This window comes from Solanum lycopersicum, chromosome 1 (assembly GCF_036512215.1).
Source record: "Solanum lycopersicum chromosome 1, SLM_r2.1".
NCBI classification, from domain to species: Eukaryota; Viridiplantae; Streptophyta; class Magnoliopsida; order Solanales; family Solanaceae; genus Solanum; species Solanum lycopersicum.
The window spans coordinates 91,868,791-91,884,710 of NC_090800.1; the positions used below are offsets into that span (position 1 = coordinate 91,868,791).

The 15,920-nt window shown below is 34.9% G+C and overlaps 2 protein-coding genes across 3 annotated transcripts; both read right to left on the minus strand.

Annotated features, from left to right (window-relative positions):
• Positions 1-941: 941 nt before the first annotated feature.
• Positions 942-6,907, minus strand: LOC101247965 (polyadenylate-binding protein RBP47). Its single transcript, XM_004230760.5, has 6 exons — positions 6,367-6,907; positions 4,204-4,681; positions 3,097-3,179; positions 2,847-2,977; positions 1,970-2,066; positions 942-1,290 (listed from the first exon to the last, which is right to left on the minus strand). Exons 1-6 carry the CDS (start codon positions 6,667-6,669, stop codon positions 1,141-1,143), a joined length of 1,242 nt encoding a protein of 413 aa, XP_004230808.1. The 5' UTR covers positions 6,670-6,907; the 3' UTR covers positions 942-1,140.
• A 1,948-nt stretch (positions 6,908-8,855) lies between these two features.
• On the minus strand, positions 8,856-15,920 carry LOC101248243 (uncharacterized). Of its 2 annotated transcripts, XR_739266.4 has the most exons (7): positions 15,592-15,920; positions 14,730-14,965; positions 14,394-14,652; positions 9,673-9,852; positions 9,441-9,596; positions 9,055-9,351; positions 8,856-8,950 (listed from the first exon to the last, which is right to left on the minus strand). XR_739266.4 is itself a non-coding variant. In XM_004230761.5 (6 exons), the coding sequence occupies exons 1-6, from the start codon at positions 15,619-15,621 to the stop codon at positions 9,178-9,180; spliced, it is 1,035 nt and encodes a 344-aa protein (XP_004230809.1). In that variant the 5' UTR covers positions 15,622-15,920; the 3' UTR covers positions 8,960-9,177. The 2 variants fall into 2 exon arrangements, 1 of the variants encoding a protein (XP_004230809.1); XM_004230761.5 differs by lacking the exon at positions 8,856-8,950 and having other exon boundaries at positions 8,960-9,351.

The following is a 15,920-nucleotide window of genomic DNA, read 5'->3' on the forward strand; positions in this document are numbered from 1 at the left end:
ACGTAATAGAATTTTCAAATTATTTGTAATGATGGCTTCTATTAATCCAAATTTGACCCATACAAGATAGTTAGTCGTACTTGGCTATTGATGGACACTTGACCAATTATTTGCTCCACAATATAAAAACAACAACACGAGCAAAAATACAATTTTCTATCAAGTGTGGAATTCATATTTCTTTTCTCATTAGGCCTTTCTGGCACGTAACCTCCTTTTACAGTCCATACAGTAAAACACAGAGAAGTGAAGAAATAAAACTTGTGTTCCATACCTGCTTTTGAGACGATTAATTTGGATTTCATGAAGCCGGGTGAAATATGCCGTATAAAAGACCAATAAACTCTAGACTTTTGATTACTACTATTTCCCGTCAACTACAACCTTTTAACGATGGAGGGTTTCTACTCTCACTTTGGGGCTTTAAGTGTCAATTTCAACCTTTTGAGTCACAGGGAAAAACAATCTATGCAAGGACTTAAACTGAAGTGTGTTGATTTCGATGAAAGAAATACATATCAGCTGCATATCCAGATCTTATTTCATTGCTCATTTCACCCAATAAATAGACAATGTTTAAAGGCCAATCGATAAAAATTGAACAAATCGAAAAGATATGCCTCTGGTGAAATATTGACCCTATATAGTCTCGTATTTTTCACCATTTCTATGTTCTGTACCACACTGATATAGTATTACGACTACTCGAAACATGTTTCTGACCTATATCTCAATAAGCACCAAACTAATAAAAAGTAGTCAATGGCCAAACCGTTTCTAGACACAGTTATATCAAATACTAGGATTGATATATTGGAGAACTTACAGCTATTTGTGATTCTGCAAGAAAGTTCGCTCATTTCTTGATCCTAGGCAGTTTGTGAAGTCTATAAGAAAAATATGAAGTCAGACATCAAAATAAGTTTAAAAGGCAGCAGAAATCGAAACAAGTTTTCACCAATCATCATAGATCACATCTCTAGGTATAACGTTTCACATAGCTTGGACTCACTAAGCATAAATCAAATCCAGCTACAAAATTCTCATCAAACACTATATGCTTTTAAGTCAATTTAAATTTAAAACCCCCAAAGAAAGAGCGTTTTGGCAATGTCTCATTTAGCAGCGGTTGACTACAGTTCAGCTAACAGGCTGCTGATTCCCGTAGCCATTAGAGGCTGCTCCAGCAGCATACATGCCAGAATCCTGATTTTGTGATGCGCCATATCCATATCCTCCATAATTTTGCCTTCCATAATAGCCGCCCCCATTACCAGAATCACTTCTCATCTGCAAAAGTAGAGACAAGTCAACAGGTTATAAAAGAAGATAATTTACCACCACAACAAAATATAAGACAAAAGATTGCAGCCGGCGAAAGCTTCAATAGATCAAAATCCCCAATACAAAGACTACTACTAAACTAGGATAGCATGCAGAAAGATCACACGAACACGTTGCCGTTGGGACTCTTGAAGTTCCAATTACCCAAAAGGAAATCAGAAGGATTAAGATTGTACGAAACAGGAATAGCAATCAAGAAATTATCAATAACATCCAAAACAATCCAAATTGGCCAAAAACTTCATATTCTGAAAAGATTTACCATTAGAAATCTTTTATAAAAGTATCAAACCCCAATATAAAAGATTTGATCATTTTGGAAAGGGGTTGACTTCTAAAGCGACTTGTAAAACAAAACCATTTAAAGACTTCAAACAAGGGACTAAATATGTGAAGTTGAAAAGGTTCTGAAGAACATTCAATATAGACGAAGGTCAACATTTGAAAGGTAGAATTGTAAAAGATTTGATCATTTTCACAAAGGGATAACTTCTAAAAGGCTGTGCAGAACTGAACTGATCACCTGCCAACATTTAATTGTTTTATTGAGAAGTCAGCTAGTATCTCTTTTTTTAAAAAACTGTTTTGATCAGACAGTTGATATGAACATTGATGTGGGAAATACCTGCTTGTTTGATGGACTTCGCCCCCAGGAAAGACGAACTGCCTGCTTGCCAATTACAGCCCCACTCAATTTTTGTATCGCCTCCTGAGCAGAGCTCCTATCAAAACATAATAACCCAGAAGGTGGTTAAGCATGCTTCCTTTTGTTTTCTTCTTTTTATTTTTTTGGGACAAGATTCATTTGAATAATTGCACCAAGAAGGTACTGATATGTACAGCAAAAAGACCTTTTAATCCGTTTTACATGTAGAGAATTCAACTAAAATATTTAAATCTTGATTTTACTGCACTTTGCAACAAGAAAATATATCTTCTTCTGCGTGCTGCATTTAAAAATTTCAGAACAAGACTACACTATTTTATACTATATCAATAACCTAAAACTTTGTATCTTTTTTCTTTACAACCGTACTGTTTGGTGTCCAGATCAGCTTGTGCACACCTCGACTAACCACACAGCTTTAAAAAGAATAAGTTGACAGAATGCTATATTAAACCATGGATCAAAAGGAAGCAAATCCAAACTTTACTATCTTATTTATCTACTTAACGAAAATATGAGATTAATACTCTGCCCATAAGCAGTTGTGTTCACTCTTGGGCAATTTCTCAAGAATCATAAACCAAACCAAATAACAGAGATCCTTAAACATAAAGAACTCATATTTTAACTCAATATCTAGAACCAATCCAATTACTTAAATGGTACACTACCGAAGGAGATTAAATGACGAGGAATAGTGAAGTTATCTACCACTCAATGTCCATGCCTCAAGACTCGTGGCATCACTTCTCTTAGTTTCCCAGATAATGATGCGCAAAATAATTCACTACTACTCACCACCTAGCATTTCAAGTCAAGCATTACAGAATTTTACCTGTCAGAAAATTGTACAAAACCACATCCTTTTCCGGCAGGTATTTTCACAGAGACCACTTCCCCAAACTGAGTAAAGGACTGCCTCAGTTCCTCGTCAGTGACATCAGAATCAAGTCCTCCAACAAAAATCTACCATAAAGACAAAGTTAGACCAACTAACTATTGTTCTATTAGTACTAGTTGAATTGGGAGTTACTCCAATTAACTAACTTATGACCAACTTCCACAAGAAAATGGACCAAACTTACTGTCGTGTTTGATGAATCACCATCAGACTGGGATCCATGGGTTGCAGCACCATTTGATGCATATCCACCAGATAATATCACAGCTGAACAAAAAGAGTAAGCAGTTCTGACCTCAATAAAAAAGTTGAACATGACATCTAAAATTTGATGCAAACATGGAACTGCTAGCACATACATAAGAAATAACTGGTCACATTAAACCACAACAAGAAAACCAAGCTCAATAAATCTAGAAAAATTTGGTGCATCCAGGATAAAAGTAGCAGTATGTCTGTTTTACTTGGTTATTGACAAGAGAGGCTGTTTTGACACAAGAGAACCTCAAGAAGAGGAAATTTTCTTTTTGTTCCAGATGTTACCTTTGTGGTGAACAGGTTGAGACAGTTAGCCATCTGTTTCTACAGTGCAGGACAACTACTCAGTTGCGGAGAATCTTTGTTAGCCTTAGGGGTATTAGTTGGGTCATGCCATGCCTAACAAAATAACACATTTGCTATATAGTTGGGAGGAAGCAGGAGTAGGAGCTGCTGACAAAGACAGATGGAGGATTGCCCCGGCTTGTATCTGGTGGACAATATGGAAGGAAAGGAATTCAAGATGTTTTGAGAGCAAAAATTGTGATCTACAGATGATCAAACTTAAATTGCGTTAGACTTTTTTGTTTCTGGTGTAAACAAATATACTTATGAGGACACTGACTCAATTATAGACATCCTAGGATCTTGTTAGAAGTAGAGTCAGTTAGATGTCTTTTTGATTTTGCTGTAAATATGGTTTCAGTGCAACCCATGTACTGACTTGTCAATAAATACAACTGATACCTTCTCAAAAAAAAAAAAAAGTAGCAGTATGCTTTTCACCTCTAACTTGTTCAGCCAGGTAGAAAAGTTGATGCTGTCTTTGCTCTAAACAACACATCCACTACATTTGTCAAGCTTCAATTTGGCTAAATTCTGGATTTAACTAGAAAATGATCAACTGTTTTATGTTTCTTTTTTATTTGTCATATTTTTGTTTTTTCGGAAGATAAAATTCAAAGATTTAGGAAGTAGCCAAAGGATTCTAAATGATGCAATATTAAAGTCAACAAGTTGCAATATTACATACCTTGAGAAGAAAATTGTTGCTGTGCTGATGGTTTCTTTGGGGTAGCAACACCAACACGCATGGGCCTGCTGGAACAATATATACCATTCATTTCAGTCATGGCCCGAGACCTCTCGCTTTCATCACCAAACCTTACAAAGCCATAGCCTTTTGAGTGGCCTGTGTTCGCATCTACTACTACTTTTGCACCTTTAACAGATGGATATCTACTAGCGAATGTGTCACGTAACATTGTGTCAGTAACATCAGAGGCCAAATCTCCTACAAAAATTGAGAAATCAGAACCAGTTTCTGCACGCTTTTCACCAGCGCTGAAGGCTGCCCAATTTAAGCGGAAAGGTTGCTCGGCATTTGGCATCATTGTGCCATTGTAGCTCTGTAGCACTTTCTCCGCTGCTGCGTGACTATTGAACTCAACAAATCCATAACGCTCTGACTGACCAGTTTGCTTGTTTCGAATAATTTTCACAGAAATAACCTGCATGATTTCATGGTCAATTACTAGCACAGAGTGCATGTCTAAATTGGAAACCAAATAATCAATTCTTGTAGACTATACTAGTATTGATGTATAAGCTTGAAAAAGATATTCTTGAGATAATTTTATTTCAATTTTTAACTACAAAAGAAAGGGTCCCCACATATTTACAGTCTAAGGCAAAGGAATTCCAAACTAAAATTAGAATTATTCAATCAAATGTGGTCGGTCCAACTTGGAGTCCAGCAGCAGCTCTAGTCTCCATTTTGAGGATGGAAAAGCATCTCTTCATCCTCGCTACTCCATTCTCTAGTGTTTTGCCATCGAACAAAACTGTAAGAATAAAGTATCTTGCTTCAAGTTTTAATATCCATAATTTTCCTCGTATATTCATTAATTATTTTCTTAGAAGAAAAGAAAATCAGTTGATTTTCTTGGCAATTACATGTAGTCGTATAATCTTCTAATCGTACAATCTTAACGGAAATTAGTGTGAAAGCTTCTTTCTTTCCATTTTTTTTTGGGGGGGAGGGGGGATAAAGTAAAATAATATTATTTATGATGGGCTTGGAATCTTCAATAATGTCATGGAGTGCGTTTTGGATTCGCCAAAAGTAGTCTAATTTTGGAGAATCCGAGACGGGTGCGGCATTGAAAGTAAAGAGTCCGTGCAACTTAGATGATGGGAAGAAAAAACCTAGAATACACGTACAAATGACATACCAAAAAATAGAGAATCTGCAAAGAAATAAGATTATTTATGGAAGACACCCACAATCTTCTATATTGGAATCTCATATGGGTGCTCCAAAAGAAATAAAGGGCATGTTATTCCTCAAAGATAGAAACCAGTTGATGTCAAAGCGTTACTAGAGATAAAGGTTCAAATAAAAAGGAAACTGAAGCATAGACGAATATTCTCCAGTTCCGTTAAGAAAAAAAGTGAGAACTTATGAAGCACCAACACTAAATCTGAAGCCGTGTACCAGAGAGAGGAGACCACATTAGCTACTCAGGCCGCAGGCTGGGCTTCTTTTTCTACGAAAGCAGGGAGTGGGAAGCCCACTTGTGTATCGCAACTAGGATTGAGACTTGTCCATTGCAGTTCTAGCTTTTGACTGCTCCACATGGCTGGCATTTTATTCTTCTAGTCACGAGAATTCTCATGAAGCTAACGACAGTTTATCTCATTCTAGTTAAATTTATCATTTCTACTAACTCAACTCCCCAAATTTGAGACCAAGGTGGATCTCTGCAATACCCTGAAGTCGAGTTAAATACTGTACTTGACCAAAAAAAATTCGTATGTAAGAATGAGAAGTTAAAGGCACATGAAAACTTTATTTCCCGTATAGTCGAATGCATTTAAAATCATTCACATTTCCCGGGTAGACCATTTTAGCTTAACAATCGCGAAATCAATAATGTTTTCCGGGAATTATCCAGGTAAAAAAAAAACTAATCAAAATCGAATAGACAAGATCCCAAAATTTCTCTTCAGAATCTCTGCATTGACTGAGATCTCAGTAAGGTCAAATCGTGTTCACAGGTAATTACTTCTTAACTATGATACTACAAGTTTCTATCGTTTCACATCTCAATTAACAGAACAAAATTGTTACTAGCCATTTAAGTCGAGACAAATACAAGTAAGGAGTAGAGCTAAATGAATATATAAATCAAACCTCGCCAGCATGAGAAAAGCATGAATGAAGATAACTCTCATCCATCCACTGTTGAAGATCACCAATCCAGATCGTTTTGTTATCTTCAGATGAGTTCTGAATCTGAGTCGGCGGCTGTTGCATCTTCTGTTGATGGTAGTAAGGCATGTATTGCTGACCATACATCATCTGTTGCTGCATAGCCATTGCTGCTGCTGGATACTGCATCGCCATCCATTGTTGCTGATACTGCTGCATCGCCACCCACTGTTGCTGCTGCTGCTGTTGTTGTTGTTGCTGCTGATTCAAATCTCCACCGTTCATTTTCCCACGCAAATTTTACTCCTTCTTCCTCTCTCTCTCAAACTCACTTTCTCTCTCTAGTTGATTCAAGGTTTTGGCAATGGAGTTATAGAGAGAGCAAAGATGATTTTTGATGACGAGAGAGAGGAAGAAGAAAAGAAGGAGACTTGTTGAGAGTCGGCTTCATATTATATAAGGAAGAGAGATTCAGATACGCTATACGGGATCTAGGGTCTCTATCTATCTCGTGTGTAACGACCTTCAATATTGATCGTCCGATTAATTTAATAATAGCCGTCGATCAATAAGTTTAGACACAAGTTGGTTGTGGGACCAGCTGATACGCGGTGGTGTATGTGGGTCCCTTCTCCTTGTCGTTGAAGTCCAAACACAAATCGGCGGTTCCTGACGGCAACCGTGTCCACTACTTGCAGCTGATGTTAAATTGACATTTAACAGTTATTATCATTTTCGATCGTTAATTACGTAAATTATGTATTAAAAGATTGATAAAAAATAGTACAAAGTTATTAAATGATAATAAATAAATATAAAATAATAAAAAAATGTGAATCTAGCAATTTGATCATGCCAAATAAGTGATTATATAAATAAAAATTTTATTGTTATCTATTAAAGTATCAATAAATTTAAACGATATGATAACATTTAAATAATAATCAATATATACACAATTTTTATAATAACAATATACAGTGATACAATTCCAACAAGGTGTAAATGTACTTTCAAATGCATTGTTGATCTAAAAACTATGGAGTACAACCTCCATCTCAAATTATACTTTGTACTTTATTTTACGCTCTTTAAAAGATAATTAAAAAAATATTTAATTATTTTATCCTTTTTTCTATTAAAATTATAATATCTTTATTACCATGTGTTATCTTCATTAATGACAATAATCTACTAAGGTAAGATGGAAACAGAAAACCGATTATACCTTAAATTTCTAAAACAATAAATGTTTTGATATAATTATTTTTAACAACCATGACAGAAAATTTAACACTAGTTAATTAAAACATCAACTAATTGGGTAGTTTTAGTGGTAAATTAATATTTCTTTGGTCTCTATTCATATATAACCATTTTAAATATTACGTTTGAAACTATGTAAATTTACAATTAATACCCATATTTCCTATTACGTTTGAAGTCAAATTTTTAAATAATAAATATTAAAAATATCTATTTTAAAAAGAAATAATATTATGAGTTTGAAATCGTGAGATTGAGATATCTTTTGCCGTTTTGAGGTTGTGTTGCATCATGGACAACATGATGTCTCGTGTTAAGCACATGCTCATCATTTCTCCCATATTGACTGACGTGTGAAGATTCTGCTAAAAATTTCCTTTCCGATTTAAACGGTGTGAATACCTTTCTATTTTTAAGACTTCTCTTTTTTTAGAAAAAAAAACTGCAACTTGGAAATAGTATACTACTCTGTCAATTGTTGACCTAGAAAACAAAAAGGATGCTGATTACATTAAGCTCATTGGATTAAATTGAGGGTTTTACCTTTTACTCCTTAAAAATTAAATAGTACCAAGTAGTAAAAACGTTACGTCAAAGGGGACCAATATTTAGTAACAACATTTTCATCTTACATGCCTATTTTTGGTATATGTTGTTTATCGTACGAAACTACAGATGCAAACAGACAACAGTTCTGTCAAATTATTGTTGTCTATAGTACTTCAGTTTGAAATTAATAGAAATCTCAAATTCAAATTCCAACAGAGATTAAGTATTAAGCGATTTTTTTCATTTGTTCTAGCCTTAGAGTTATCGGATACCTAATGTTAGTGGCAAATATTCGGTGGAAATAATTGAAGTACTAACCAAGCAAACAAATTTGAGTTCTGAGTCTAAAGGGTATAAATTATTAACAAAAATTTTAAAACGGTGTATGAATAATTATTTTAACTAAAATGGTAAAATCACTGGAATGACAGTGATTTAGTTCGCCCGAAAAAGCAAAATGGCTGCTATAGCGGCGATTTGCAAAATTTAATTTGAGTTTTTTTTTAAAAAAAAATAGGGCAGCGATTTGTATCAAAAAAAATATTTTTTTATTTTTTTAATGTTGTATCAAGTCTTTTGATATAAATCGTTGCCCTTGCAGAGATTTGCTTTTAATTTTTTTAAAAAAAAATTGAAATAACTAAAAAAATCAGATGTCAAGTAAGCCTATTTAACCTACTCAATTTACTCATTCTTTACCTTGTCTAGATCAAGTAAGCCATCCACACAATTCACTGGATTAAAATAGCAACTGCACATATAGACGGGGAATATATGATAAGATGTCAAAATTGTTAATTTCATTCTCAGTCAGCTACAAAAGCCTATTTAACCTGAAGAGCCAAACTTGATTACCTGAAACAAGAGGAACTCGGTAACAACCTGCCTTAGCCAAATCCCGCTAGCTTCTGCTTACATATAAATAATGAAAGAATAGATTTAAACAACAGAAGCTACATATACACAAGAACTGCACATTTATATTTTGTAATCTGCGTGTAGGAAGCTTTCATAAGGTGTTCCCTTGAGTGCCTTTTCAACATCACTCCAATTTTCAACTTGCAAAGACAGTGGCGCCTTGTGTATCTTCACTTGACGACTATGGAGATCCATTCTTGGAACTCTCAGGAAATCTTGCACATCATTCAGCATCTGTGTAGCAGGAAGTGGGCATAAAAAACGAGCTTCCTCACAAGAGAACTAAAATATCAGGGATATAGTAGAATGTGCAAATATCTTACAGTCTGATTTTTTATTATGTCCTCATAGAACAAGATCATATGCCGAGTGCTTTTGAAGTATTCCAAAGCATTAGCAGTCATGCCTTGTATTTGCTTTAGGTTTGCAATCAGCGTCGTTGTGTTTATTCTAGGCTTGTAACTTGCAAGAATTTCAGCCTGCAAAACATGATTGCTTAAGACAGCATGGAGACATAAGCATGCGTCTCTACATCATAGGGATCTATCAACTGACCTCCTTGGGAGAATGCACATGAGACTTGTGGGTTCCATTCAACAGCTTAGCATTCTGATCATAGGAATTTGCTAGAATTGAAACCATTCTGCGCAAAAGATTTCTTCTGAAGAGAAAAATTGCAGAAACTCCTCTCCTTTTGAAATACTCAACAATTTCCTCATGATGCTGCAATAGACCCTGTAATAACATGTAAATGTTCATGCAATCCATCATGATCCATAATTACGACAAAGGGAACCAAGCCACCAAGGCGTAAGCTGCTTACAGAGTTTATATGAGCTCCTCACAAGGTAATACATCATGTAGACCAATTTTTACATGATTTAGTTCTTCATAAGGTGACTATCTTGTAGACCAATTTCTGTAATTCCTTCCTACCTAGTTTCAATTGTACATGGGTGGATCAGTGGTAATATAAAATATGGCTTTCTGCAAAATACTATATGACCCAATGAGATCGAACTTGAAATTCTGTCTACTCACTTTTGAATCGAATATATGTTTCCTACCCTTTCTTGCAGGAATAGGAAATCTTGCATTTTACATATCCATACAATTAGTCCTTTGTTTAGACAAGTAATTATGGAAATAATACCATCTTCACTTTTTAAATGAAACAAGTGAGATGGGGGAGAAGTTAGGAGCCAAGCATTGTGTATCTGTTAACTTTTAGCGTTTTTTCTCTAATTTCCTGAAATCATAATGCGTGTGGTTCTTCAAGGATAAGGTATCGTCAAATATCCAATATGATTCCATAAAAACAAGTTTCGTTCAAGTAACTGATTCTAAGACCTATCTTACTCGTTATCCCAACACTAGTGCCCATCTACTAATACACCGTATCACAGCAGCAGTCAAGTGATAAAAAACCATCATAACTTAGCTGATTATGCAAGGTCAGAATTGCAACATTTTAACTAGATATTCAAAAACATACCTACAATATGATGAATAAGAAAAATAAGTGAATGACATTGACCCAAACCCTTCTTTTTGAGAATGATAACTTGATATTGACCCAAATTCTGGAAACAAGCATGTTTAGCATATGAACAATTATGTTGAATAAGAAAAAAGAAATCTAAGCTGATTTCCAGACAAGCTAACACAGCCAGGAAGATAAATAGTACATTGTGAAATTCCACCAACAATCCTGTAACGATTCAAAAAAAAAAGAGAATTATGTAAATAAGAATAAATAGGTATTTAAGGGCATAATTGTCCTTTCACGTTTTAAATGAATAAATAAATAAATAAATAAAACAGATTTGTATTTATTTATTTTAATGTTATTTGACTAATTCTTGAATTAGTCTCCTAATCCAATTAGCCCTCTCTCTCTCACGCTTCTAAACTCCCTCTCTCACGTTCTCCATCTTCCTCACATTATTTCTGCCAAAATATCAATAATTTTCATGCTTGAAGAACTCACAAAAAAATTTTTTAAGCAAAAGAAAAAGTAATCAAAACGTCAAGGCTAAGAGAGGTATACTTTGAAGTGAATTGGGAGTGGTTTGGAGGAGTTTTCCGGGCAGCAACATTAAAGTTTGAACATCGATTAAGGTATGAGTTTCTCTCATGGAATTCTTTCTCCAAGAGTACTTTCTTTCGGACGTTTCTTGAAACTAAGGTTGTTCCCCTTCGTATGTCCTTGTCCTTAGCTCCCTAATGAATTTGTAGGATGGGTATGTTGTGCTGCTAGATTTTTGCATGAATGATGTGTTTAAATTAAATATGAGTGTGTTTATGTGCGGGAAATCGCGATAATGATCATCAGAATATGACCGGAAAAAGTTGATGTATGGGTGTGTATAGGGCAGTGTTTTAGGCATTGTTTTGGGGTATATAAGTTGTTTATTTATCATGTATTTTATGTGTGAAATGGGTGTGCAATGTGATGTTCATTTTGATGAAGCATAGTGAAGTGAATGAACCATGAAATCTCCCTAAGAACTAATGTGAAACTTGATGAAAAAGTGCAGAAAAAATAGTGGAATAAATTTCCAAAAACATAGAAATAGGTTTAAAAAGAATCTGGAAATTTTTGGATGTCAAAGAATTAAAAAAAAAAATAGAGGGGCTGTGGGGGTTCGAACCCACCACCTCACAGCCTCCTCTTCAGCGAAAATGAGAGGAAAAATAAGGGGGCTGTGGGGGTTCGAACCCACAACCTCCCTATTCAAGCGAATTTAATTAAAAATAATAATAATAGTAAATTAAAATTCTAATTAAAGTTGGAAAATTAATTCTCTTATGTAAACATTGAGATTTAATTTAGAATTTTAATTAAAAATAGAATATTAATTCTTTTATGTAAATATTGAGATTTAAATTGGAATTCTAATTAAATTAGAAAATTATTCTTTCATGTAAATGATTGAAATTTAATTTAGAATTCTAATTAAAATAGAAAATTTATTATTTCACGAAAATGTTGAGACTTAACTTAGAGTTCTAAATTTATGAATATTAGAACAAAAATCAATGAAAAATATAAATGATATCCAAATAATTCAAAATTTGGGTTCTCGTGTCCAAACCTCCGTATTGATACATAAGTCATACGTGAGTGAAATATTCAAGAATAATGTCATCTACGTAGATCAAAAATCAAAGATCTTGGCATATATACGAGATACATAAGTCTTGTAATACATAATCTTAGAAAAACAAGAATTCACTTAACGAACTATAAATGAAGCCTCATGGCTTGTATGTATAGATATATAAGTTTAACATACGTTCAAGAATAAGTGAACCTAAGATATACGTAATGAAATGAAGAATGTGGTGACAATCATGATGTGAGGTTAATGCGTATGATGAGAGCAATCTTAAATGAGCTTAAGTAAATGTTACCGATACATACTCACCAATGAGAGTGTAAGATAATGAAGAGACCAGTCTCTATGAATACTCTAATAAAAATATTGAGTTTAAAACACTTAATACTAATGATGAGATGAGAAATCATCTATTGAGCTATGATGTCTTCATACTAGAAGCAAACTTCTATGATGTATGAGTTGCATGTAATGGAACTTTATACCGAGCACCGATAGGCTAGCTATGAGTGGTGATGCCTTCTTTCGGGAAGGGCGGAGGTTCACGTAATTCTCATGAGATGAGACTGTCCGGCTTGCCGGGTATGGGTCTCCACACATCTCCTAGTCTTTGAATCTATATTGCCACTATAGGGATCTGGCGGGGTTAAATTCCCATATACGCTAGCATGTTATTTGAATCGCTTTGGCCGGTGATTCCACCTCTTTTCGGTGTGGGGAAGACACTGGATTTCATGATGCTCACATGATCTATGTCGGTTAAAGTTAAAGTTCCCAATGAATGAATGAGGCCAGCCTCAAATGAATCATATAAAGAAATGAATGATACCGAAGGTGTTAGGATAGGATAATCAAGAGGTGAGCTAGATTCAGGTAATGACATTAGGTCATTCCTGATCATTGCACAGCAAACCCGATGAAAGTCTTAAACTACATCCTAGGTATAGCTGGTGTTCGCACTGGCCTATGAATGAATTGAAATGAAATACGAATGAATGAGTGAAGCAGACTCTGTGTTTGCTAAAGAAGGCTCCCTAGTTGAGGTCCCATATGTTGAGCCCTCATTTTGGAAAGTCTTAAAGTTAAGTCTATGATAATAAGGTCTCATGGTATACGAATGAATAATATGAAAGAAAGTATGTGTTATATGTTATGTGTTATATGAATATGTTATGTTTTGTGTGCTATACGATAATTATAATGATGCATGTCACTCTCATGGCATAACTTTCCCAATCTCAATTTGGCAAGTCCACTGACTTGACTTCCAAAAATCATGTTGTTAGGAAAGAGCTATTCTTCCTCATGCATGTCCCTGGTGTGTACTTGCATATACTCATACTTAGTACAAGTGTGTACTAATTCCATACGAACATCTATTTTTAGGTGCAGGCACAGGTGGACGCTAGAGCTACAGGTTCGTTGTTGCAGCTATCCGGACATCAGTATTCATCCGGAGTTTGGTAGGTCCTCATGCTTTCGAGGATGCTACTGTTTTACATTCTAGCGTAGTTTTAGAGTTGAGCTAGCGGAACATGTTCCACTAGCGTTTCTTTCCTGTTTTGGTTCAAACTTTGTATTGGTGCTATTTTGGCCGATATACAATTAATACTTAATGAATTATTTCTTTCAGTTGCTTATCTCTTAAATGTTAGATGGTTGATGATGAACGATTACGAAATGTTAAGAATGTTCAGCAAGTATGATTAAAGAATCAAAAATTTCAAATTTTCCGCTAAAATTAATCTATGTAAAGTAAGAATGACGTAAGCAGGCTTGTCTGCGACCTCTGAGAGGTCAACGACGCCGGTCTCGTCTGGGGTCTAGATTCCGGTCGTGACAAATCCTCCCCTTTTTTAATTCCTTAATCAGATTTTTGTATCACGGCCAAAATGAAAGCTCAATTAAAACAGAAAATTCAGATGACAGAAAAATATGTGGACATTAATCATAACATGCTAATTTCACATTGCAAAAATCAAGAAGCAACCTCAACATGACAAATTATGTATAAAAGGTTTCCCACAAAACACAGCTACTCTCACTAGTAGTTATGCACTCCGATCATTTGCTTAGCAACAGACATGACAAACAGGACTTTGACACATGCTTAGCAACAGACATGACAAACAGGACTTTGAAGATAGCACTCACCTGATTAAGCATCCACTTCAGACCAACTGCAGTTGTACATTCATTCTTGGAAGCGCTGGTCAAAAAGTCTAGGTCATAGAGTTTGTCCAATGTTTCCAAAATTGTTGATGCATTACTTTTGCGGACTTTAACAGAAAAAATCTCCCCGTTAGAGCTTATATTCATATGGCTGTTTAACAATGTTTCAAACCATCCACTGCCAGACCTCTGAATGGAGAAAATCGCAAAAAACCTTACAGGATTGCAAGCACACTCAGCCCTGATACAGCAGCTTTTAGTCGATTGTTTATCCATAATGAGATACTAAAATATACAAAAAGATTGTCAATATCTCACCGGCTAAAAGTTTTTGGCTTGGGGAAGTGCATGTAAGGTTTTTCCAAAGGGTCAACATTAGTCGTCTCACATGGCCTTTCAACGACATGAACAGTCGCAAGCAGTCCACTGGAACGCGAACCAATTTGTTTCAGAAAAATTGAACATGTATATATTCCACATATCATTGCAAAGAGTAAAACCACCATTCTCAGCAGCAGTGGAGATTTCTTTGGTTGCTTTAAGATGAACGTATCCTGGAATTGAATCATAAGTTCAAATACTTAGGATCTTTTTTTCATATTAAAATTTTCCTTCAGGGTGTCAATAAAATAAATTCAGTTGCAAAGTTATTCAAACAAACAAAAAGGAATCTAGCAAGGTGTCATCAAATAGGCAAGCAAGATACAAGATAACTAAGAAATAATATGGTTTTATTGAGATTCAGGAGCTCAAAATTAGAATCTGTACAAGTCTAACACTATTTGCTCAAGCAGGAAATTCTCAAAATGAATCCAGTAAACTATGTAGTATTTCAAGGGCTTCATAACCTAGATAAGAGTAACATATATCAGCTAATAGTGCTCTTCACTAGTGCCTCTTTTATCATTCTTTGCACTAATAGCCTCTAAGGTCTGTCATAATAGTACAAACATTACAGATGATTACTATAACTTTAATAGTACAAACACTACAGTTGAGTAAAGATACAAGAAATCGAAACTAATGGTATGAACATAAGAAGTAAAAAAAGCTCAAATTTGAGCAAACACTTGCGATTGAGCAGAAACCCAGATCAAAACAGCACATACAGTTGTCAAGAAAGGCAAAAAGAAGAAACATTTAGCAAAAAAAATAAAAAAAAATAAATAACGTTACATACCTTGGTGAAGTCGCAGAAATCGTCAGCCATAGCTTAAATGCTCAAAAAAGGAAGATAAAGAAAAGACATTTGGGGATACCCAGATTCAAAAAAAGGTCCCTTTTTTTCTTTGTAGCTTTATTCATTCTTATTTCTTCACCTCTTGTTCTTCGCAATACATGCAGAAACACATAATTATGTCGACAAACTAGAGCAATGATGAGCTTTATTCTCGTGAGGAACACAGTGATGATAGGGTTCTTTAGTTCAATTATCACGCTGCTCTCCTTTTTGATAGTGATTTACAGCAACTCAAACTTCTTCTTCTCTACTAATCATGTGTTGTACCA

What these genes read in the sequence shown, in the direction of transcription:
- LOC101247965 (XM_004230760.5), bottom strand. Translation starts at nt 6,669, where the DNA reads ATGAACGGTGGAGATTTGAATCAGCAGCAACAACAACAACAGCAGCAG. An exon ending in GCTTTTCTCATGCTGGCGAG is followed by an intron (nt 4,682 to 6,366) that starts GTTTGATTTATA and finishes GAAATCATGCAG; the next exon opens with GTTATTTCTGTGAAAATTAT. An exon ending in GCAACAATTTTCTTCTCAAG is followed by an intron (nt 3,180 to 4,203) that starts GTATGTAATATT and finishes CTTTTTGTTCAG; the next exon opens with CTGTGATATTATCTGGTGGA.
- LOC101248243 (XM_004230761.5), bottom strand. Translation starts at nt 15,621, where the DNA reads ATGGCTGACGATTTCTGCGACTTCACCAAG. An exon ending in ATGTGCATTCTCCCAAGGAG is followed by an intron (nt 9,597 to 9,672) that starts GTCAGTTGATAG and finishes CATGTTTTGCAG; the next exon opens with GCTGAAATTCTTGCAAGTTA. An exon ending in ACATAATAAAAAATCAGACT is followed by an intron (nt 9,352 to 9,440) that starts GTAAGATATTTG and finishes CCTGCTACACAG; the next exon opens with ATGCTGAATGATGTGCAAGA.